The sequence below is a fragment of the Leptodactylus fuscus genome, chromosome 2 (assembly GCF_031893055.1).
Source record: "Leptodactylus fuscus isolate aLepFus1 chromosome 2, aLepFus1.hap2, whole genome shotgun sequence".
In the NCBI taxonomy this organism is placed as follows: domain Eukaryota; kingdom Metazoa; phylum Chordata; class Amphibia; order Anura; family Leptodactylidae; genus Leptodactylus; species Leptodactylus fuscus.
Window position 1 is genome coordinate 166,819,560 of NC_134266.1, and position 27,069 is coordinate 166,846,628.

The 27,069-nt window shown below is 37.1% G+C and overlaps 1 protein-coding gene across 11 annotated transcripts in view; it reads left to right on the forward strand.

The window, feature by feature from the left end:
- The window catches only part of DMD (dystrophin), a 1,873,751-nt gene that overhangs the window by 321,419 nt on the left and 1,525,263 nt on the right, over nucleotides 1-27,069 (forward strand). For all 11 annotated transcript variants that reach the window (XM_075265063.1, XM_075265067.1, XM_075265060.1 and 8 more), the window contains one exon: nucleotides 22,732-22,793. In XM_075265063.1, coding sequence (XP_075121164.1) covers nucleotides 22,732-22,793 — 62 coding nt within the window. The remainder of the gene's footprint in view (nucleotides 1-22,731; nucleotides 22,794-27,069) is intronic.

Consider the following 27,069-nt stretch of genomic DNA (forward strand, 5'->3'; position numbering starts at 1 on the left):
TCATCTTTGCTACAGTATATATGTAGAGCATTTCAATCTATTTTCAAAGGCCTGACTAGATTGTTGTTAGGCTCTGTTCGTTGGTTGCTGTGTCAATAGCTTAGCATATAGCGACAAGGAATGTACACTTTGATTTCCTGAGTGGAGATGTATTTGCTCCAGAAACATGCAGATCCAATCTGCTGCTTCATACACTTGCTTTTGCTCTGTCTGTAGTCATTCTACAATGAAACAGATGTAACAGTGCCATCTGCCTTGAGGTTCACTTTTATTTAGCTGATTACAAAATCATGGTTAACCAGGATTTATAGATTGTTTATAACATATATATTTAGTATATACTATATGCTTTCACATATATAAAGATTGTACAATGTGTAGCGTATGGTATCTATCTATCTATCTATCTATCTATCTATCTATCTATCTATCTATCTATCTATCTATCTATCTGTCCTCACCTGTCCTTGGCTCACCATGTTCAGATATGTGTCTCACAAGTTAGGGTCCATTCACACAAAGGAAAATGGTGCTAGCAGAAAAAGGAACTCAATGAACTCAATGGGAGGCTTTTTTTCAGCAATGAAATTCCACTCCAAATTCCTCACCATTTTTCTCTGTGTGAAGGGACCCTTAGGGCCCTTTCACACGGGGCAAAATGGCACTGTTTATGGCGCCAAATTTACCGCGCGTAAAAAAAACATGTCCCATTGATTTCAATGTGTGCCGCTCGCTTTTTTCTACGCGTGGAATTTACCGCGTGGCAAGAAAAAAGCAAGTGGCACCCATTGAAATCAATGGGACGCTTTTTTTTACGCGCGGTAAATTGGGCACCATAAACAGAGCCATTTTGCCACGTGTGAAAGGGCCCTTAAGCAGCTTCTCTAAACCCAGTATGGTTTTGTGACAAGTTATCAGAAAGTGTTATGCTAACTAACCTATTTGTGTGTATGTGAGGGAGAGAGTGAATTTCAGTCTTTCAGTTTTTGTCATGATATTGTCTTAAATTGGTTTCAAGATTAATTGGAATCTTAGATGAGTATGGACATGAGCCTTTTCCAAGCCTATACAATACTGAACTTGAAAAAGGCTCAGTATGCATGAACTGAAACATTTCAATATGAGCAATAAACTACCTCACCTTTTCATCTGACCTGTGGAGTACTTCCTCTTTTTTCTGATATATTTATTGGGACTTAAATATAAAAGTGATGGCGAACCTTCTTGAGACCGAGTGCCCAAACTGCAACCCAAAACCCAATAAACTATCACGGAGTGCCTGTACCGGATTCCCCATTAGTGAGCAATCCGGGCGACTGCACGCATGCCAGCAGAGGGGGCTCTGCATGCCCTCTCTAGCACACGTGCCATAGATTCACCATCACTGGTCTATACCTTGGGCTGGCACCCACTGCTACTGGTGCAGTCTCTATTTGGACCCTATCTATCTATCTATCTATCTATCTATCTATCTATCTATCTATCCATCTCTATCTATCTATCTATCTATCTCTCTATCTCTCTATCTATTGTATTTATCTATCATTTATCTATTGGATCTAAATCTACATTTGCAAAGTTATCCTGGCAATAGAATATGTTTGAGAAGTTAGACTACAACTTTACTGATTTTATTAAGAAATACAGTTTACAGAGCTAGGCTGTTCTTGCTTCACATACTCTTATTTTGTGTGTCCTAAATTCAGGGGAAGTTCTTCACGCCTGATCACTTTCTCCATTAAAAACACACTGCTTGTGTATTTATCAAGAAAACATTTGTGGATTGTTTGTGCCTGAAAATAGAAAATAAAATATGTTTTGGCATGATTATAGACCATAATGCAGAACTTAAGAAAATGCACAATAGTTGACTGCTCAAGTGCACCATAAGTTGTACACTTACATACAAAGTGCAAATTGTAGCGTAAAAGTAGACAGTTATCTGAAAACATTCTGTAGTGTTATAATATTTTCATTGGAACATACTTTATAGCACTAGGATTATTTTTTATTATTATTTTATCCCAGCGCAAAAACTCAGGACACACAATCTAAATATTAGATATACATGTATCAGTTGAAATATTCATGTCCAATTTTGAGGCTCCATTGTGGCTTTTGTAGCGATATTGGTTTTAACTATTCAGTGACAGTTGCTGTCCACTAAAAGATTGCGCACGACTCACTGCATTCATTTGAAAGCAGCTGTAGCTCCATAGTTAAAATCAATTAATCCCTTCCCGACATACACTGTACCCGAATAAGTCAGCAGAGGAACATTATTAGAGGAGCAATAAATGTTGTTTCAATTGGAGCACTTCTTTCATTTAAAGTGTGAACTGAGCTCTATTTTTATCTGAATAGCTTAGTAAAAGTTATGTTTTCGTATATTACTCCTCAGTGAATAGTTAGATTATTTGAGTAATCGGTCCCACAAGGAAAGCTGATTTGGTTGTCGTGACTCATTCACAACCCAATAAAGGTGAGCAGCCATTCATTGGCTTTTTACAATGCCATGCCACACCTGTAGATGGTAATACACAGGGCGCTGCTCAGTGCTGTTTTGGTTTTGTTTTTTATATCTTTGTCAGTTACAAAAATATATAACTTTTAGAAGAATCTTCAAAAAATAATCTGGTTACAACTCCCCCACTACCGAGACCCACAGCAAATTATTTATTCACATGACAGGACTCAACAGGTGTGTGCCATTGTAGCAACAGCCAGTAAATTGTCCCCTAGACTTCAATAGATCTAGTCACATAACTGTTATTTTAAAAGTCCATGGGAGTGATCTGAGAAAGAATGGAACATGCTGTGTCTCAGACCGATCTCACAGATCCCTCAATAGACCCAATAGATGGGAGTACACAGATTTTCAATGTCTCTGGGTCTGTGGTAAGTGAATGAGAATTTTTTTGAAGTCCTACTGTTTGCACCACCCCTCCCGAGATCTGAATAAATACATTGAAATGAATGGATACTGATGGCATAAAAAAACATATAGAATGTAGACCCGATGAAGGCCTAAATGAAGCTTAATGAGCAAATAAACCAGCAGTGTTCAATCACTCTTCAGCATCATCAAATAGCAAATGAGGTACTGCAATGAGTTCACTCCATGTAGTGCATTAAACATGCTAGGTCCACTAAAGGAAAACATACTCCTTGAAGTGTCTTTCTGCCTTATTTGATTGATAGACATTTACTCATTATGACCAAAATAGAATTTTGATCATGTGTTTTCTAGATGAGATAACCTCTTTAAGTCCGGGGCCCTACTTTGCGAATACACAGCTTTTTCACTGTGGCTCAATACGTAGGTCTTTTGCCTAACCATCAGTTTAATGTCTGCTCAAATCAACAGTGAATGTAGTGAAAAAACTGTTAAATTTTTGTAAAAAATTCAGATTACTGCAGAACTATTAAAGGGATTCTATCACTGGGAAAACTCATTTTTAACTAAGCATATATTTGCATAGCCTTTAGAAAGGCTATTCCACACCTACCTTTTGTATGTTAATCCTCCCAGCCATTTTTGAATTGGCTCACTTTTATTGATATGCTAATTAGCCTCCAGGGTGCATCCAGAAGTCTCTGTGTGTGATGAATAGGGGGAGAATAGGGAGGCTGATGAGTCAGCAGCAGCAGCCTCCCTGCTCTCACCTCCTCCTGTGCACACATATCACACAGTGCTCAATGAACTTCCAGTGCTCCGAGATGACTAATTAGCATATCAATAAAATGAGAGGATTAATAAATTAAAGGTATGTCTGGAATAGCCTTTCTAAAGGGTATGGAAATATATGCTTAGTTAAAAATGTATTTTCCCAATGATAGAATCCCTTTAACTTTATATATTATATTAAAATAATTACAGGTATCTTTTTAAACCTGTCATACATTTATGAAAAGATTCCTTTGCTTCTAAAGACAGAGTAATGCTTATTTTCTGTTTTATCTGCCAAATGAACGTTGTGTAAGTAGCCTAAGAAATGTCCATTTTTTTTTATTTTTATTTTTGTTACAAACAGGAAAAGCTAAATTAGCATTAAATACAGTGAAATGCTTGGCTAAAAAAACCATGTCCGAGAAATACTATTGCTATATCCTTAGATGATATGGAAGCTATTTATAAAAGAATAATGATAAAGATAAAAGTAACAAATAACTGCAATAAACAGCGATAATTGTGATGCAATTGAGCAGAGTTAACCAGGTAGGTAGCTGATAAAAGTATGAATCTAAGGTTAGACATGTGAAAGTCTAGGGTTATGAATCAACAATGAGATTCATCTTTAAATTAATGCAGTCAATGATCTAATGTCTTTGCTGAAATATACATTAACACTAAAATAGTAACCAGCAAATGCTGCATTACTTTCCAGAAAGTATAATTAACTGAAAATGTAGCTTAAATAGTAATTAATTCCTACTGAAAGTCTGATAATTACTCATTACCAGAAAGAATGAAGTGTTGAAACTTCTAAAAAGCTGCAGTAAACCTCTGTGTAATAACATTATTTATGATGCATGAATTAATGTCTATGGGTGATGGTATAATTCTGAAAAACATTTTGAAATTAATTTTAAGATTTGAAAATAAGACTCCTGTGTGGTGAACAGCAGGGGAGTCATTTTTACTTTAATACAATTCTATTTATATATATATATATATATATATATATATATATATATATATATATATATATATATATATATATATATATTAACAATGGGATTATTTATTAAGCCCTATACTAAAGAATTCTGGCCTAAAAAGATTGGAAAGCAAAGATCTGCGTATGGGCTTACTTAGCCTAACTGTCTGTACGTCAGATTTTATTTATTTCACTTATACAGCACCAACAAATTCTGCAGCACTTAATAGATATTGATATAATTCATTATCTAAAGTTGGACTCACAACCTAAATTCCCTATCAGTCTGTCTTTGGAGTCACTAAAATTTGTCAGAAACTCATTCCAGTCAGTGGATGGCATAGAAAGTGGAGCAATATTTCAGGAAGGCATGTCTCACTTATAGATGTACCCAATATATCAAACATCATACGATATTTGATAAATTTGGCACAAATTACATAAACACAGACTCAAGCAAAACTGACATTAAAATTTCCCTCACTGAAAAATCTCTTTTAGGCTAAGGACCCACGCTTTAGAAACATGGCTTTTAGCTGGAACTTTGGCTATACAGTGTGATTTTTTGTTTTTGTTTCCTTTAGTGATTCAATTGAAAAAGTGAACCCCGTATATTATATTGAGTCATTACAAGCAGAGTGAACTTTTTCATGCGTTTTTTTTCTGTTAATGTTGATGGTTATGACTTACAGCCAAGGATAACCCAAAAGTCATTCTCTCCGAAAAATAGAATATTATATAAGACCAACCGTAAAAGAAAAATATTTAACACAGAAATGTAGGCCAAATGAAAAGTCTGTCGAGTAAATGCCCTCAATACTTGGTGGGGGCTCCTTTTGCATGAATGACGGCATCAATGTGCCAATGTAGTATGGAGGCGATCAGTCTGTGGCACTGCAGATCAAATGTATATATGGGCAAGAATGAAAAACTTTTAGGAGGTGCAGTGGGAAGATGGTGGAAGGAGCTGCCTGGAATAAAACTGATATTCCCACAACCAGGAAGTGTAAACCAGAAATTATTACATAAGCCTGAAAATATGAAGAATGGTAAAAATAACCAAACAAAAAATAAAGGTTCTGTTATGTTCGGGCATTCATATAACAAGCATTCCCTGACTTTAGTCACATTTTCTTACTCCCAGGAAACCTATGTAATGGCTCTTGCTGCGTGTTATCACACTGAAGCAAGTTATAACATTCAAGTTAAAAACTGTTATATCTATATATTTCTATATATCTATTTCTTGCTAAACATTCTAGACTTTATGGTCCATATATGGACATACTCTATGTTACTTTTGGAATAAATGTCAAGATAAACATGATTAATTTAAATGTATTTATGTAAAAATATATGTTACGTGTATACGTATATTAATGAATAAGGATTTCAAAGTTGAATACTTTTATAGCAAACCAACTGCAACTGATACTATAAATTACATTATATAGCAATTGTTACATTAATGAGTGAAACAGCTCACCAGAAGATGTTATCTCAAAGATTTATTATAGTGTAGCTACTCAAACAGGAGCTAATGCAACTTATAAAGAGTAAGGATGCGTCTTTTCAAAACCTGTAGCCCTTGAGAGTTTATTGAGATCACCTTGAAGTGTGTTGTTTTCTCCAAACCACTGCATATTATATCATAGGTCAGTGAGTATTTATGTTTGGATTCCTACCGAAGATTTGATGCAGTCTTGGTTAAAATAGTAGATGAACTGCTTTATGTTTTCCTATCAAATTTAATGACTGAGTTCACATGTGACCATACTAGAGGGGAGTTTAAGCTTGGAGAAACTGCTATATCTTCCTGTGATCAAGATTGAAACTACAGTACGTAAAGCTTGAAGAGGGTGTAATAAGCAAAGAAAAACTGTTGCATTGACTACAGCCATAGCTTTTGCATATTAAACTCTATCTTTAGGTGCAACATGGTAAGAAGAAAGGGAACATGTCTTGTCACTTAAGATACTTGCAAGAAATGCCCATGTGCTTAACTGGAGATTATAGGAATGACATTCATTGCAAGATCCTCATTCAAAAGAGAAATCATCTAGATTCAGGGACAAGACAAAGAAAGACTTGTTTGACCTTGAGTTTCTGCCTAATTCTGGAGTTCAACATTCGCATGGTTGTTGTTGCTGTAATCTCAAGTTGAGCACAGAGGAGTTTTTTTATGAATAATATTCCATGAACTTTTTCTTACAATGTTCTTAGCAGGCGTGCTTTTCCTTATGTGATGTTGGCATTCAGGTAATGATAGGGAGAGAGAGATTGAAGTTGATTTCCTCTCCTTCCCACCTTGCTGCCTTTTATTCAGTGTATTATTCTATATGGATTTATTGATGACTAGGTTTTTAACATTTAAGTTGGATTCACACACAGAGATTTGTAATGTTTGAGTGGCATTTTCTATGGCATTTTTAACAGCTTCTTTTAGGTCAAAAACTGTGCGTCTAAATGTTACTCTATAGGAGATTAATAAAAAGCCTTCATTCACAAGGACAGATGTACTAATGAAAATATTCCGAAATTTTGGTGCAATTCTGCTATTTTGGCAATCATTTTAGACATTTTATATGATGTGTTGAAATTTGCTACATTTTTTGTCTAAAACGAAGTCAACAAATAAGTGATGTAAACCAGACTTAGCAACCAGCATCAGTCACTGTGATAAATCTGAGGCAGATTCATGAAGACTGGCGTCATTGTGTTGAACTATGAAAAAATCTGGCATAAATGAAAATACATTTGGTAGGGCTGATAGCCATGTTCTTTGCACACCCTCACCACACATTCTTTGTCGGAAAGTGGCGAGGGCTGAAAAAGTTACAAAAAAAAAATAATAAAATTCCCAAAAAACCTGATTTGCACAAAAAAATGAATTTTATGTCATAATCTGCTTCTGTATTTGCACTTTTTAACTATTGAATAGTATTAGTAAATTGGCCCTACACTGCTTTGCTTGTGGCTCTCTTGTGTTGTTGTGCCACATAGATTCTTGTTAGAAGACAGAGGAGGCAATTTTCCTTTCAACAATATACTACAAAGTTTCCTATACTCACAAGTGACATGGAAAAAAATATATGTATAGGAACTCTAGAAATATAGTATACATAGAGCCTCCTTTGATTTATGATTCATAGTAAATACCTCAGAACTGTTTATATAGCAATGGAGATGCCAAATTTCTATGACAAATTCCAATTCTTACAAGGCAAAGGAATGCGTCTTTCGCCCCACAGTATACACAGGAAATAGTTCTTCTTCCATCACTTTCTGTAGCTTCAGTAGTATAAACATCAGTAAAAACTGAAGTCTGTAGAATATGTCATATCTTTTTCAATATTGTTTATAGGTTATTGGTAACTTTTGATGTATTAATGTTTTCTACAAGTACTGTAGGTTGTTGTATTACTCATTATAAAGAAGGCGTTTTAGCCCATGGCAAGCATAACGTAAGATTTGTTCAGCCATCAAATAAATTAGAAGATGATAGAAGCTTACTTAATCTTAGTATGTTGAGGGTGACCTATGGCCTATTTTGGCATTTGGGCATGGTCACAGCTGTGAACACCTTGATCCGTATTGTTTGCTAGTGCTTGTTGGTCACCTGAGGCTCCATGGGCAGATGTGACTGCACCCTCTTCACCCCTGCCCACTGGTTGGTCACACATAGACACAATTCAGATAGTTAGCATATCACTTTGTGATAACTTTTCCACTTTTACCAATGTATATTTCAAGATTTGCAAGCTGGACATTTTTTCCAGGCAGCAATAATGTAGAACATTGTGCCAATTTTAGTACATGACATGATATCATAGAGTATATGGTCTCACTCATTTTATTATACAGTGGAGACCAAGCAGCAATGCCCATAATGTGTAGCATGTAGAAAATAGATCTTTCTGTTACTAGCTCATTTAGCAAAATAGAATTGACAGTGACAGGAAAAGTGAGCAAGATCATTCTACTCCTCCTTTGTAGGCAGACCACATCCACATCTAGCACATGGATATAGTCATTATCATCTCTATCTGCTTCTCAATCTCTTCCATGTCATCATAAAGAATAATAATGGATTTCACTGCATTTTGCCAACTGTTGGCAGGCACACAATCTCAATGGAGAATACCTAGCTGCCATTAATTTTATAGGAAAGCCGTCCTTGCTTGACATTACCATGATATCCATGTGGAAAAGATGCATGCCACTGTCAACATGTGAAGCATCAGTTATGGGTATGACCAATACATAGCTTTCATAGTCCACTGGGTAAATGTTTTAAGCAGCAGCCACCGTCCAGAAAAGCAGAAAGGCCAGTTGCTAGTATTGACATCACCCATTAGGTGCCAGCCCAATTTCTACACCAGACGGGACCCATTCATCTCCTCCATTTCCTCCTCACTGGATCATTTCCTGCCTTCAACTACCAGGACAAGTGATTATTTCTATTCCCCTTTCCCCACTTCATGGCTGTAAATTAAAGCACACACTTCAAGGCACAGTGGCATCTTTATGAGCAGGGGAAGACTGTGAAAGATTACTGCATGCATCAAGCCTCAGGGACAATGTATTATTCTGAAATCCTCCATGAAGGGAGTGTGTCAACTTTTGAAGCCCTTTGAGGAGGACAGTTTAATATTTATCTCACAGTAAATTTTTACAATTAAAAATGAGAAGAGCAAAAAGAATAACAATTTCTTCATGACGGTCACTCTCGAAATATGGTCCAGCTGTAACCTCACCTGTCCAGGTTTTCGTGCCATCCTCCGGCCATATGCTGCGGTGCAGGAGGCGTGTCCGGCTGTGATTCCTTCCTTTGGTTTTTTCTTGTATTGTCTGAACACTGTCCTATTCCCTCACCTTGGGAAATTGATTTTCCATCACAACCCATCTCCTTCACCTTGGTTTCCCTCTGCTCCTCTGATAGCTAATTTTAGCTTTACCTTCATTGACAGCCTATCTTCCAATCAAATCTGGGGCAGGTTCTAGGCATGCTATTCTGTAAGGTAATTGCAAACACCCACACATTTTTCTCCAAAGAAACAAGCCTGTTGCACTTGCAAGTACCAAAAATGGACTCATTTGTATATAAGACCATTGATTTTGCTACCCCCAAAACAACTAATGATAAAAATATTAATATATAAATGTATGTTATGTACATATATTATGTAAATATAATTAAATATTAAAATGCACAAAACAAAGTGTCAATGCCCTATATGGTTAAAATAGAAGGTTGTATCCACTGTTGTATCTACTGTCATTCAATTTCCCATAGACATACATGTCACTGTTACTTTGACATAACTTTGCCTTGGAGAGATAGAAATGACATAGATAGATAGATAGATAGATAGATAGATAGATAGATAGATAGATGTATAGGACCCCTGACTGTAAAAAAAAAAAAAAAAAAACTCTAGTAAACTCTAGTTTGTGATAAACTTATTACACCTAAAACAAATCTTTGGACTGAACCTGAAACAAAACATTCTTCAGAGTTTTGCCCATCTTCAGTAAAGGATTGTTACTAAAAATCTATATAGTAGTCTATATATTATTGTATGTGACCACATCACCAAGTCCACGATTAAAATGGAAAAGCAAATGGAATACATTTTATTGTTTTAATCTGTAAAAGGAGGTCAGGTCGATAATGTAAAATTGTAACTTATTAAAACTGGTATTAATTGGAGACTTGCTCTGCTGTAATTTGTAAAAACAAGATCATTCTAATACAGAATAAGTCACACAACGAAGAATGATAACAGATCTTCCAATTATAGAAGACTTCTATGCATAGTGAAACGCCAACATTACAAAGCTCATCATTAATCCACAGTATTCCCCAGCACATCCATCCATATAATTGATGCAAAATCCTTTTTTAAATGTCACCACTATTTGAACATTGTCCACATTAAAAAAATAAGAAAATATAACATTTTCTCAGATCCAATTGAGAAGATAAATATGGTCAAAGTCTTTAGAATTCTAATAGCACAAATATAAATCACAATTTGTACTCAATGCAACTGTTTCATAATAGTAAACAATTTGATGGAATGGTATCATTATTATTTTCAGAATACTGCTATTAGGAGAACGGTTCCTATGGACTGATATGTATATAAAGCTGGGTGAGCACAAGAAACACCCACAGACAGTTCTCCGGGTTAACCCTTTCCCATCAGGCCATTAATAAATAAAATATATGTTATGCCTATTTAAAAAATAATATAGAATGTTATATAGATATCTAATCACAACCCAAAAGGGTGTCTTCTTTAATACATATAACTGTTTATTTAGCTCTCAATTGAAAGGAGAGTACTGCTTGTGTTTATTTAATTTGGATATTATCACTAATTTAAATGCATTATAATATATTAAGTATATATTTGGATTATCATCAGAAAGAATATAAAGGTAATTTTGAAGAGTTGAGAAACTACAACTCTCCGCCACACACACACATACGCACACACTACAGGAATTGGCCACCACTCCTGCTGTACCTGTATGAATGTTACTTAAAGTGAATCTACAGCATCCACCAAACATATCCAACTGCTACCACCACATTATAGAGCACGTTACAGTGAGAAACAGTATACCTTTGTTTGTATGTCATTTTTGTAGGTTCGGTGAAAAATAACTTTTAAGTCTTATGTGCAAAAGACAGTTGGTGCACAGAGGGCAGGGCTTCAACCTTGTGAGTACTGCACTGCTGCTCAAGTAGGATGGATGATATCATAATGGGGCCATATTAACTCTTAATACACAGGATCTTAAGGCTTGACTTCAAAGTAGTTTTTCTCCAAATCTACAAAAGTAACATACATAATTAACCCCTTAGTGACCTTTGACGTACTATTATCTCATGAGCGCTAGGTACTTAGCGCACCATGAGGTAATACTATGTCAAGGCAATTCCACCCGCTCACTAGCTGAGTGGGCGGAATCGGAACTGAGTGATAGCTGTTACCAACAGCTATTACCCTTTTCCATACCCTCCGGTTGGTGCTTTTGCCGATCGTAGGTTTTAACCCTTTGTTTACAATGGTCAAACATGACCACCACAAACAAAGCGTTCTGCAATCTTCTTCCCCCCCCCCCCACCCCCCGGCACCCCCGCGGAGAGAGAGTGCCAGTATGTCTACTATGTAGCCTGGGGTCTGGTTAGTGACCCCAGGCTGCCCTGAGCCCCCGTTACCTGGTTGATCCTGCCAGGTCTTCTGGAAGTGAGCTGTGCCATCTGCACAGCTTAACTTCCTGTTATGCCCTGTGAGACACATGCAGCCTGTGTCTCACAGAGCATAATACATGATTAGTGATGAAAAGGGAAAAAAAAAAAAGGGAAAAAAAATAAAGTGTTTGAAAACAATTAAGATATTAAGATGTTTATCATTGTAATGTGCTCTATAAAGAGGTGGTAGAACATGAATATACTTGGGGGAGGTGGTAGAGTTCGTTTAAGATTTGCTCAAGCAATTTCAAAGTTGTACTAACATTAAGTTCTACATTTTGATTCTTAAGTAACCATGCACCCAATAATAGCTTTTGTCATCCAATTAACTAATAACATTCATGCAATTATTTTTGCTCACCAAACCGTATACGCATCACTGCTTTGGCTATTTCATACATTATTACATACTAAATTTCATAACAATAAAACCAATAAAATGGCTCCTAAGCCTAGAAGTGAAAAAAAAAAAAAAATACATATAATTCTCTGTTCTATGGTATGTTTTAGTAAATATTCCTCATAAATATTCATGTCCATTTGTCAATTTATTCATAAATTTCCATAAACAATAACAGGGGAATGACATAATTGGGAGTGGAAATGCAGGAAAAAAGTTTGAGCAGTGATATTTTATGGGTAATTCTAGTAAACAGACATGCAGTTACTGCACAAAGTACATTTTTGAATTTAGTGTTTTTACATATCAAGACATAAAAAAAAAAAATCTAGTCCATTATAAGTCTCAAATTACGTAACAACAGCCTGAGATGAACAGTATCGCATGAAAAATTACACTGTCATTATTTATTTAACAAAACATAGGTGATAAATCAGAAACAATGAAGAAGGATTCTGGTGTAATTTGTTCCAAAAAAAAACTGTCTAACATGCCTTGCCCAGATGTATCAGGCATGAATTGTACAAAAAGCGGCATGGATTCAAGGGAAGGGGGTGTTGTGGCGTTGAAAGTGGTGTAGCCTAAGTTGCAACATTAAGTGTGCCAAAAAAACATCATATTTTAGTGCTTTTTTCTTGTGTAAGAGATTAAAAGGGTGACTAGACTGTCTAATAATGCAACAGTAAAAGGGGTCTTACTTGTCTAAGTTACAACACTTTTGACCTAATAATGCACCAAAAACTAATAGGAGCTTCATCAAACAGCATTAGACTCTTTGGGGCAGAAAACTGTCATAAAATACATAAAAAATTTTTTAGGTTGTTGCACAAAAAATTGTGAATTTTTTTTTCCCCTCAGAAAAGGAGGCATGGTGAGGGTGTAGTAGTGGCACATGGTGCACCTTGTCATAAATGAGGCACATCTTCTACCGCTAATGGGTTTTTGAAGATTGGGGTTAATAAATAACTGATTTAGCATATTTTTACACTGTCTAAGTTTCAGACAGTACTAGTAAATCTGCCTCAGTCTGTGGAGAATTAAAAAAAAACAAAAAAAAAAAAAACACCTTTTTGCTTCTATAGGTTAAGTAGCAGTCAAGTGCTGTTAATTTTATGTCATTGAGTAAATGATGGCAAGTGTGACCTCCTTTATTAAAGCAGAAGTTTTGGCAGTTTGCTGGTCTGGTTGCATCTAAAAAAACTACAAAACTTCTGGAACAATGTCCTTAGGACAGATGACATCAAAATAGAGATGTTTTGCCATGATGCACAGTGCCTGTTGTGGTGAAAATGAAAAATATAGTATATTCATAAAAACACCTCATTCCAACTGTCAAGAACAGTGGTGGAGGGGTAATGATTTGGGGTTGTTGTACAGCCACAGCACCTGGACATCTTACAGTCATTGAGCCTCCCATAAACTCCTCTGTATACCAAATTATTTTAGAGTCAAATGTGAGGCCATCTATCAGCTCAACCTTGGCAACAGGACAATGATCCCAGGCATTCTAACAAATCTACGACAGAATAGCTGAAAAGATATGTACCAAGGACTTCCAATGGCCCAGTCAAAGTCCAGCAGAATCATTTGTGTGTTGCGCATCTGAGGTTGAATTTACCTAAGTTTAAGGCCTTCTAAGAACGAGACTGTTTATGTCCTTTATATGTGAAACCAAAGGGTGCACTTTGTTTTTTATCATCATTGTTGTGAACTGGGGATCTGGCAATTGATTGTTTGTTGTTATAAGTATATAGTAATAAGCCTCTTCCCCCCTCCCTCCTGTAATTCTAGCCTTGTGCCCAGTCATAAATATGCAGCCTCTACAGAGTGTTTTTTAGTTATATCTGAAGAAGAAGCTCAGAGGAAGCTTCGAAACGTCATATTCTGTCATCATTATGAGTTAGCCATTAAAAAAGGTATCACCTACTGAAGACTTGCAAAGTTTTTTTGTTTTTTACATTGTTGTATGTGTCAGGGATAGTGATGGATCCTCTATATATCTATAATGATGTAATTACAGTACATAGCATAGCAAAGCTGTCAGCACTGTGCCCTGAGATTTTATTATATTTGACACACATTAGTTAGTTAATTATCAAATTAATGTGTTAACTAGTAAAACCTATCAGGTATCACATTCGTGGGCAAGTGAATATGAAAATATTCTCATACATGTCCTGGATCCAATCTCTGAGATTTTAATATTTCATGGGATATTTTAGATTGATGGATAAGCTTCATTTTCTTTGACTTCTCAGCAATAATGATTTAGCTGCCCTGTCACTTCCTAGAAATGTGCTGTGTAATCTACTTGACAAAATATTACAACTAAATCCAGTGCTAAACTGGACAGTGGAACAGTGAAAAATGGATCTGTGAAAAACTGATAGCTTCAGTTTACATTCAGTTTTTCTCAAACTCAAATAGACTATAATGAATCATTGATTAGAGAAAAACCGATAAACATAGGACAGGAAGTAAGAAAAGCTAATTGGATAAACTGATTGGTTAACCCCATACGGATCATATACGGCAGATTTGGGTCTTTAAAGATAGAACCCACTCAGGGGCTGAGAGGGCTCCATAGACATTGGATCTCTGCTGTTTTATATAAAAGAGACCCAGTGGTATTGCCCATGGTCAGAGACAACTCTGACCACAAGCCTATGGTGAGGAGTTTTTAGGAGATCATTCACTGTAGAACAAATATTTTCTTATTCCTACCAAAAGTATTTCACAGAAGAGGGATTGACTTATCCACCCATAGGAATAAATACTAAAACATCACTTTTATTATTATTTTTTAAAAAGAAAAAAAACACCCAATAGTGTAAAAGAAACCCACCAAAGCTACACATTATCTCAGGTGAGAAAGAATAAGAAAGGGGGCTGTATGCTACTGCATTGACCCTAGGCTTTGGCACTAAACTCAAATGGGTGAATTACAGGAGAGCGGACAGCCACAGTTTATTTCAATTGGTACCTACTTTGGTGCTAAGTTCAAACGGACAAAGAATCTATTCATAGGGTAGTGGCTAGTCAGACTTAGCGATCTGCTATGATCTATGCAGCTTCACACCGATGCCAATGATTTATTTTATTTTATTTTAGACTGAAGGAGTGTGTGGACTGGCCTCAAATGTGTTTGAATTGATGGAAAGTTCCTACTAAGATTCTTAATGCATTTCTGGCATGGAATCTTGCACCAACAACCTTTTGTAAATCATGTTAACAAATTCTACATCTGTTTATATTGAATTATCTATTTATTGACTAAAATAGAACATTAAAGGAAAGCAGTTCAACTGTATTGAATGTCTAAACTTCCTGTTTCTATTGTCAGCTGAATTTTTGAGGATTTTCCAAGACAGTAGAATCCAATGTCACCAAATCTTTTAAGGGAAATGTAGTATTGATGACCAATCTTTACGATAACATTTTAAAACAGCAGATTGATCAGGATCTGACTCAAAGAGCCCCCATCAATCACCTGACTGCAAGATCTGCTGTGCTCTAGAGCCAACTATACAGTATAGCAACCAGTACAATGTAGTGGCTGTGCCTGCTTACCTGGTAATGATGACTCTGCGGAGATACTGACTGATCACTCAGACTTTAAGTTACACCCTTGATATACCTGCTGTGACATTGGCCTGAATGTAAGATTCAGAGGGGAGGCAGATACAGCATTCTCACTTCATATGGAATGTGTAAATGCATTGTCAATATTATTAGGAATGGGAAACCTCATCATGTATTAACTGGATTAATCCAAGTGCCAACACAGACAAAATTTTCTTTGCCAGTAAAGCTGTGCTGTTTGAGGTTAAATTCCCTAGGCGTAACTGGAAAGGTTGGTTTCATTCCCAGTTGGCGTTGAGATCTTACATGGTCATGTGGTATCCACAGGTGCAAAGATGTTAGCCATCATAGAGGTGAAAAATGTACTAAATTCATGAAGCTGGGATGAGAATGCTAGAACCATGGTTGGTAGATCTGGCCAACACATGGCCTAAGTTTCACAGGCCATGTGGATGCAGAGGGTAAGGAAGTAACAGGAGAGGAAAACCATAGATACTACAATTTACATAATGAAAAATGGTATCATTGTGGGCTTAAAGGGGTTGGCCACTTTCAGACCAATAATGACAAACAAATGTACAATAAAAAGATATACAATTTTCCAATATACTTTCTGTATCAATTCCTCACAGTTTTCTAGATTTTGGCTTGTCATCATTCATTCAGTTACTTCTAGAGGATAAAACTCTGACCATGGTCATGTGATTTACGGTCCATGGTCATGTGATGAGCATACAGGTGCACAGCTGATTACCAGGCAGATGTCTGATTACTGTGCTGTGATTATAACGAGCTGTGCACCTGTGTGCTGATCACATGATCATGGACCGTAAATCACATGACCATGGTCAGAGTTTTATCCTCTAGAAGTAACAGAATGAATAACAGCAAGCAGAGATCTAGAAAACTGTGAGGAATTGATACAGAAAGTATATTGGAAAATTGTATATCTTTCTATTGTACATTTGTTTGTCAATATTGGTCTGAAAGTGGCCAACCCCTTTAAAATGATTTAAAAGAAATTTTCAGATATAAAAGGTGGATATATCAAAATCCTGGAGTACATATGACATAAAGCATGTTTTCCTTAAGCAGCTTCTTTGCTTGAGAGATTTAGCAGTGTTCAAGATCTTATATATTAGACAAGAAGACAAGTTTATGCCTAAGTTATAATTGATGGTAGCAACCTGCAGTGCCAGCACAGGATTCAGCTGATGCAGTATGTGCCTTTGAAAATACTTCTAGAATGTTTGTTTATCCTTTTGGCAGGCTTAAAATCCCATAGTAAGCTATAATTCTCCTTCATAAAAAGTTGATTTATCTAATATTGGAAAGTACTGTGAATAAAGTAATCATCTGTATGGACACATTTTGGGCACATGACATGAGCTTTACTCCATGTATGTTGGTTTCCTAAAGTATTTACACTGAGGTGGTTCCTCAACACAGGGGTCATTATTATTAGATTATTAGATTTTTATGAGCTATATCGTGTTTGATGCTTTCATCCTTTTGACATTTATCTCAGAATGTTTGATGCTCCCTTCTAGTATTTTTGCAGACTATCTGTATATGCACTGTTACCAGCCTTTTAATATGAATTTTGGTACATCTATTTTTGATGTCTCAGATTTATAGATATTATGTGATTGATTTCTTGATTGTATGTATGCACTGTCTACCAATAAGTATTTGGACACCTGTGGTCCGAGTGGCACGATCAGCAATTACAGCCTTACCTTTGAGGCTTGCTTTCCTTCAGTTCTTGTATGATGGCTGGTGGTATTTTATTACATTCGGCTTGGAGAAGACAGGTAAGCTCTTTCACCGATTTTGAACTGCTACTGCACCCCTTAGTTTGGTGATCCAACTTGTCCCAGAGGTGCTCAATAGAGTTCAAGTCTTGGCTCTGGGCATGCCAGTTCAGTTGGTTAACCTGATTGTCACTGTACCAGGCAATGGTAGACCTCGCTACATGACAGCTGGCAATGTCACCCTGGAAGTGACATTGGTCCGACCCATAGAACCGCCATTATGTAGGAAGCACAGTGTTATCTAAAATAGTGCAATAGGCATAGGCATTGCACCAAGGGTCCCAGTCCATACCATGAGAAACACCCCCAGACCATAACTCCACCTCCGCAAAACTTTACTGGGTGTCCAAATACTTATTGGTAGATAGTGTAGTAGTTTGTCCTCAGTCCATATGCCTTGAGTTGAAGGCTGTTCTTTACATCTGGCCCGTGCATTTTTAACTACTGTGTATTATTCTGCATTGTATCTTTAAATAAATATTCTATATTTTAGATATATATTTGAGCATTTTTTTTCTGACCATTTTTTTTTTCTTTTGGGAAGTGCCACAAAAAATACATCTTTACACAGCTCAACCAATTGAAAAATGAAAAATTGAATAAATAAATAAATTAAATAGTACTGACCCACAGAATAAAGTTAACCTATAATTTATGCTGCTGGGTAAATGCTGTCATTTGTTTTTTCTATTCTATCCTCTAAAAAAATTAAGAAAAGTTTTTTTTAGTGTTTTACATATACTCCAAACTGGTTCCATTTAAAATACAATGGCTTCAACAATATAAAATAAAGCAGCTTTGGCCTTTGGAAGACAGGGATGAAAACAGCAAAAATATATATTTAAGAATATATCAATTATAACAAAAGTAACAATATTATTATATACTAATATATAAATAGCAGTATTATTTTTATGGTCTAGGATATTTTTGCTATTTTTGTTTAAATAAAAATAAATATTTGTCAATATCAGCAAAAAAATATGCCAAACCATAATAATGTCTCCATTTAATGTCTTGAATTTCAATAAAAATGAGCATGAAAGAAATTATACTCAAAGCCTGCCCATCTTACTATTGCTTATTATTTCTATAAGATGATGAAAAATGGCAATGCATATAGATCAATTGCATTATAATTCATAGAAGGAAAAGGGTAGACATAAAACACACTTTTTTCTATTAGATTATGATATGCAAAAAAGAACTTTGATTTGTTTAGACTTTTTTTCTTTTCTGCAATGTTAATATAAACTCATATGATAAATAATCATCCCTACGTTCTAAGCTATTAAGTGATGCAAATTAAAGGAACTCATTTCAATTTATGTCATCAAAGTTGTAAATAGCACATGATCAACATACATCAGGCTTAATAGTGTTCTCTCCAATTAGGCTATTTATAGACATATTCCTAACTATAATGTGACAGTAGAGAGAAAAAAGACATCTTTGTATCAGTTTTAAGTGAGATCAACAAAATAATATATTTAACAGCTTTGCAGACACTTTACAAATATTGTATAGTAATAAAGATTTTAGTGTTAAAAGTAGTAACATTTCAGAGATCTTGCGCACAAGGTAAGAAACATAACAAATGTGTTTCCATTCATTACAACAAAACACAAAGCCGTTATTCTACAATATATATGTTGCTTTGGGTACAGCTTTTGCAAAGTTATGACTTTATCACACTCGTTTTTTTACAGCTTATTCCATATGGAAAGATGCATGTAAAATTATACTCTATTTTCTACTTCTCAAATTTGACACACTGATGCTGAAATGTCCCATCTGTTCTTTTGACCTGTCCACGAAAACGGACAGCAACGGATACTTAGGAGCCAAAAAAAGTTTTAGTTGTCAAACCAAATGTTGCTAAACATATAATGGTCACCACTCACTCACCAATATCTTCCCAGTACTCCATGCACCCAGTATAATGCTGTCCCCAGTGGCCCCCTACACAGTATAATGGACTCTCTAGTGGCACCGCAACATAGTAGTATAATGCTCTCCACAGTATAATGCTCTCCCCAGTGGCCAGTGTATAGTGGGCTTTTCAGCACCCCATCCAAAGTATATGTAATGCTCTCCCCAATGCCCCAACAGTAAATATAATTATTTCCCCAGCTCCTCCACATTATATATAGAGTGCTCCTCTATAGTGTTTACAATATGATGCTCTTCCCAGTTGCCTTCACCCATTATAATGTTTTCCCCAGCCTTTATATTGGCATTCCCATTGGCTCTCACCCTTTATAATGCTATCCCCAGTAGCTCCCACTTTTATAATGCTGTCCTCAGTGGTCTCCATCCTTTAAAATACCATCCCCAGTAGTCCCCCTCCTTTATAATACTTTATCAAGTGGCCCTCATATGTTGTAATGCCCCCATATAGTCCCTAATGGCCCCAAACGTAATAATGATATCCCAAGGCCACCCTCCTTTATAATGTGCTCTGCAGTGGCACCTGCCTGTTGACATGCTAACAAAAGCCTTGACATGGTTAAATTCATCTTCCACCAGAGATAGATCAGAGAGGGGACAGGCTAACGTGGTAGGTGAAGAAGTGGATTGTGGTGTAAACATACGTAGATGGCAATTTGAAGTGTGTCTTCACAAATGCCAAAGACTACAGAGGAAACTGGGGAAGCTTGATGCCTTGGTCCAGGAGGAAAGCATTAATATAGTTGGTGTGGCTGAGACATGGCCAGATTCCTCACATGATTGGGCTATTAACATTCTGGGTTTTATATTTTTTTGCAAAGATGTGGCTAAAAGGAAGGGAGTTTGGGTGTGTATGTATGTCAGAAGTGGCATGGGGGTGAAAATATGGGTGAAGATTGTGAGGATGTGGAATTCTTGTAGGTGGAATTGCATAAGGATGTGATCACTGATAAATATACTTTTTGGTATAATCTATGGATCCCCAACATATTTGAGGCAGTAAAGGATCAGTTGAATAGGGATATTGAGTTGGTGGCACAGGCTGTATTATGATCTTGATGGGAGATTTTATCTACTCGGATATTGACTCGGGTTATGGTTCTACATCGTCTGTAAAGGGGAGGAAATAACTTGTTGAAGAACAACTTTATAGTCCAGCTTGTAAAAGATCCAACTAGAGGGGATCCTCTGCTGGATCTGAACGTCTCTAGTAATATGGGACTTGTTGGAAATATCACTGTTGGTGAAAACCTTGGTATTAGTGACCATAATCTTATCAGATTCCACTCAATTGTAAAAAACAAACACAGATTGGGAGGGCAAAATCTCTTAATTTTAAAAAGGTCAGTTTTCCCAAGTTAAGAGCTGCACTTTAGGATATAGACTGAGAGTAGCTATTGCCAAATACCAGGGTCAGGGGACACTCGTCCACATCAGGGAGAGTGTTCACCTACATAGGCAGTACGGAGACTTACAAGTCATTCCTGCTCCGCTAGGGATTATGGGTAAAAAATATGCAAATCTATTCTCCTGGATGGAATTAGGAGAACAGAGTGCACTCTGTACACAGCATCCTGGCAGCATCCTTAACATCATGAATGACTCAGTTATAAAGTCTTTTAATCATGATGTGGATTTAATTGCCAAATCAGTATTTCTGTCCCAAAAGGAATCTGTAGCAGAATGCTATACATTGCCAATCAACGCTGGTTATTCTCTTACCTTTAGAAGTGTTCTCCCTGTGCAGCATCCCCGCGTCCTGTTCCGGCTCTGAATTCACTCTGCCAGGCATCGGGCCTGGGCAGAGCCGACTGCGCATGTCCGCTTGTAGTGCGGGCATGCGCAGTCGACTCTGCGCAGGCCCGATGCCTAGCAGAGTGAATTCAAGGCCGGAAGAGGACGCGGGGACGCTGCACAGGGAGAAGAATCCAGCCCGACTCTCACTCAAGGACTTGGTAAGTAGAATTTGATTGAATGTTGCGTACCCCTGAAATGAGAATTTGCCCCCATAGACTATAATGGGGTTCAAAACCCGTTCGGATAGTCGAACAGTGTGCGGCTGTTCGAATCAGATTTCGAACCACGTAAATTTTAATGTTCGCTCATCTCTAGTTATGGACTCACAGAACAGGGATTTAATACTGCCACTTTATAAATCATTGGTGCTGCTCTATCTGGATTATGCAGTTCAGTTCTGGGTACCAGTACATAGAAAGGATGTTTTAGTGTTGGAAAAGGTTCAAAGGAGGACAACAAAACTGATAGGGGGTATGGAGAACCTCAGTTATGAAGAGAGACTAAAGGAGTTATATATGTTTAGTCTGGAGAAGAGGCATTTAAGGGGAGATATGATAAACCTGTATAAATATATAAATGTCCCATACAAGACATATGGAGGAAAGCTGTTCCATGTAAAATCCCCTCAAAACACAAGGGAGCACTCTCACCGTCTAGAGAAAAAAGGTTAATCTCAAAAGTCTACAAGGCTTCTTCACTGTAAGAACCGTGACTCTGTGGAATAGCCTACCCCAGAGGCTGGTCACAGCATCTACAGTTGAACTTCATAGACATATGTCTTTTTTCAACCATACCAACTATGTATGTAACCAGTGCATGGTCACACACAGACGTATGACAAAGTAAGCACTTTATTTAGTGATAAGTAGTCACCCGTGTTTATAACAGTTAGCTACTTTTTGGTACAAGTATCTGGACATATCCTTCCAAGACAACAGGTACCGGAGGACACATCTGTACCAAAAAGTAGCCATTAAAAAAAAAAAGTTATCTATGTCAAAATATGGTAAGAAATTGTATTATTTCTGTTTACTTAAAAAGCATAAAACAAAAAACCTTTTATAAATATGATATCACTATAATATTAATGACCTGCTGAAAAAAGTTCTTAGATTATCTAAGAAAGCCTAACTAATATGACGGAAGTTTGCTTTTTCCCAAGAAATTTAAAAGGTTTTTACTATTTTTTTTATACTAATTTACTTTGCATTGATTATCTTTTTGGTTGAACTACTTCCAACATTATTTTCTTGTTTTCAGATGAAAGAGAAGATGTTCAAAGGAAAACATTCACGAAATGGATAAATGCTCAGTTCGCAAAGGTATGCAGTACTTTTTTTTTTTCATGTAATATGATTCATCACGTTTTAACTACCATTTTATAAATAGGAGTTTGCATTTGGAGTAATAGTTGTCTTATTTATGAAGGTTTATTTTTATACTGCAAAACTTAAACATTTTTAGATAATTTTGTATGCAAAATGTATGATTTATAAAATGTTCGTAAAGTGGTTAGATGTGCTTTCTTCTATAGTACATCTAATTCTAATCTACAACTAGAGGGAGGTTTTCTAGCCAAATAAAAAAAGTTAAAACTGCTTACAATTGATGTCCTAAATTAAAATTGTATACTTCGCTTTCACTTTTCCCCTGCTAATCCGGTTTCAACATTACTCGAATCCCCCTTGGAACTCTTGGTGATTCTTGACAAGCAGGAAATGCTCATTCAGACAACCACTTACTATACAGTATAGGTGACCTCAGCCAAGGATTTAATGAGCAGGCAGTTAAAGGCATTTTATTTATTTGTATTACTTTATGAAGACAATATTGTACTTTGGTAGATTCGGAGAAAGCAGTCTCTAAGGTTATGGGAGTCCTTGAGGAGTTTGAAAAGTTATCATGCCTGGAGATTAATTGGAAAAAATCTATTTTGCGTCCATTAGATTCCTTTGAAGTTAATAAAGCTGGTGAAATGCAGAAGCTCCATATAGTCCAAAGTACTTGGGAACAGAGATTGATTGTGATTTTAATAACTATGTTACTCTTAATATCCTTCCACTGGCTATTAAACTGAGGGCTAAAATTGATATATGAGTTAAGATACCATTGAGCAGATTGTATAGTTCTTTCAAAGATGGTTCTATTACTGCAAATTCTTATATATTTGTAGCTTCTCCAATATGGATTAATAATAGAACATTTAAGCTGTTTGAAAATAGTATTAATGACTTGATATTAGGAACCTAATGCAAGAATAATCACTGTAAGTCTTGGGCAACTAGAATCCCCAGGCACTGAGGCAAAAACAGTCCTGAGTGTACTACGCTCTCCTAACCGGAGCAGAACCAGGCCCCAGAGTTCTTCGCCAGAGCTCCTCATGGTGGAGTTAGACTTGTTAAAATCCAGGGCCCAGAACCGCAGCCACACAGAGAGCACGGCACACTCAGTGAACCCCAAGTAAGGAGGACCCAGAAATACGCAGACACTAACCTCAGCGGATGAAGTGCAGGAAAGCAGGTCCGCATGGAGAAACAGATGTACAGGGCAGTATGGCAACCCAGGGGGGTCAAGCAGGTTCCAGAGGAAAACCAAAGTGTAGTCAATCAAGCTGAGTCGGTAGCAGGAGGTCATGTGGTAGCAGAAGGTAGAGGCAGAAGCGTAGTCAGAAGTGCCGGGTCATACACAGGAGGTTTGTGGAGTAGCCAAATCAGGATCCAGATAAGGGAGAAACAGGGACCGGAAACGGGCAGGGAGATAATCGCTAGAGAGCTGATGCCATGGTGAAACGAATAACCAGCAGCAGGCCAGGACCACAATGAGGCCTAAATAGCCTCCAGCCCGCTTGACCTCTCTACCCCAGAAGTGCTGGTCCCGGGACTAGAGGGAAACTGGAACCTCTGCAAACTCAAGCGGAGGCTTCCAGCCTACCCCGCTCCGGGTCCAGCTTCACCATTCCGGTGCAGGACACAGCGGGCCAGGAGCCTCCGTGCAGCACAGCGAGGCCCTGACCCATCCTAACACTTGATATGAATCAGAAAGTCTGATTACAGCAGTGACCAGTGATGTAAAGAAGGGAGACTGTTGCCTGGTTGTTTGGCTATTTTTGGCATCATGTTTGTTGAAGTTACTGGAAGGACAGAAAATGGTGTGTTGAGGAGAATTGGGACTGATAGTGGTGGTTTAGTTAATATTTCTGAGGTATTGGAACTGGTCAGAATCTTAAGGGACCTCATAAAAGGATACCTATGTGTATCACGTTAAGTGATGGAAAATGGTGAAAAAAAAAATCTTGAGGATTCAGGGAGCACAATGTATGTACTCCTTTATGGAATAATTTGTATACCAAAGAGTTTTTATTCATTCCAGGTCAACACAGAATGGAAATACAGTTAGGGCCAGAAATATTTGGACAGTGACACAAGTTTTGTTATTTTAGCTGTTTACTAAAACATGTTCAGAAATACAATTATATATATCATATGGGCTGAAAGTGCACACTCCCAGCTGCAATATGAGAGTTTCCACATCCAAATCGGAGAAAGGGTTTAGGAATCATAGCTCTGTAATGCATAGCCTCCTCTTTTTCAAGGGACCAAAAGTAATTGGACAATGGACTCTAAGGGCTGCAATTAACTCTGAAGGCGTCTCCCTCGTAAACCTGTAATCAATGAAGTAGTTAAAAGGTCTGGGGTTGATTCCAGGTGTGTGGTTTTGCATTTGGAAGCTGTTGCTGTGACCAGACAACATGCGGTCAAAGGAACTCTCAATTGAGGTGAAGCAGAACATCCTGAGGCTGAAAAAAAAGAAAAAATCCATCAGAGAGATAGCAGACATGCTTGGAGTAGCAAAATCAACAGTCAGGTACATTCTAAGAAAAAAGGAATTGACTGGTGAGCTTGGGAACTCAAAAAGGCCTGGGCGTCCACGGATGACAACAGTGGTGGATGATCGCCGCATACTTTCTTTGGTCAAGAAGAACCCTTTCACAACATCAACTGAAGTCCAGAACACTCTCAGTGAAGTAGGTGTATCTGTCTCTAAGTCAACAGTAAAGAGAAGACTCCATGAAAGTAAATACAAAGGGTTCACATCTAGATGCAAACCATTCATCAATTCCAAAAATAGACAGGCCAGAGTTAAATTTGCTGAAAAACACCTCAAGAAGCCAGCTCAGTTCTGGAAAAGTATTCTATGGACAGATGAGACAAAGATCAACCTGTACCAGAATGATGGGAAGAAAAAAGTTTGGAGAAGAAAGGGAACGGCACATGATCCAAGGCACACCACATCCTCTGTAAAACATGGTGGAGGCAACGTGATGGCATGGGCATGCATGGCTTTCAATGGCACTGGGTCACTTGTGTTTATTGATGACATAACAGCAGACAAGAGTAGCCGGATGAATTCTGAAGTGTACCGGGATATACTTTCAGCCCAGATTCAGCCAAATTCTGCCAAGTTGATCGGACGGCGCTTCATAGTACAGATGGACAATGACCCCAAGCATACAGCCAAAGCTACCCAGGAGTTCATGAGTGCAAAAAAGTGGAACATTCTGCAATGGCCAAGTCAATCACCAGATCTTAACCCAATTGAGCATGCATTTCACTTGCTCAAATCCAGACTTAAGGCGGAAAGACCCACAAACAAGCAAGACTTGAAGGCTGTGGCTGTAAAGGCCTGGCAAAGCATTAAGAAGGAGGAAACCCAGCGTTTGGTGATTTCCATGGGTTCCAGACTTAAGGCAGTGATTGCCTCCAAAGGATTCGCAACAAAATATTGAAAAAAAAAAAAAATTTTGTTTGGGTTATGTTTATTTGTCCAATTACTTTTGAGCTCCTAAAATGTGGAGTGTTTGTAAAGAAATGTGTACAATTCCTACATTTTCTATCAGATATTTTTGTTCAACCCTTCAAATTAAACGTTACAATCTGCACTTGAATTCTGTTGTAGAGGTTTCATTTCAAAACCAATGTGGTGGCATGCAGAGCCCTACTCGCGAAAATTGTGTCACTGTCCAAATATTTCTGGCCCTAACTGTATATGGTATTCAAAATGTTAAAAGAGATTTTACTGAATTCATATCACCAATTGATTCAGTTGAATGTTGTACACTGTTTAAATTACTCGCCCAGTTTACTGTAGAAAATGGAGGATAGCTATGAGTCCAATTGTTTGAGATGTTCTCACTCTGATATGGGTCTGGTTCATATTTAAAGATGGATATTTGTAAAGATGTAAACTTGTTTGGATAAAACTCTTGAGACCCCAGAGTATAATAGCTGGAGGCCCAGGGGATTTGACAAAAAAAAACAAAAACAAAAAAACACCATGTCTTGATGCTCAGCATGTTCATGTGACTGCAGAGGCCCAATTACATGCCCAATAATTCTTAATGATGGTCTTATGGAATCTAGCAACATTTTAAGTAGGAATGGTTTATATTAGATTTAACTAATTTATTCTCATTTTATTTGACTGTGTCCCATTGACAATGATATATAATCCTTATGTTATTTTATGTCTGTTTTAAAGCAAAATGTGTTTGTATGTTATAGCTCTGTATTGTAGAGCTGTATCACTTTTCAGATAGTT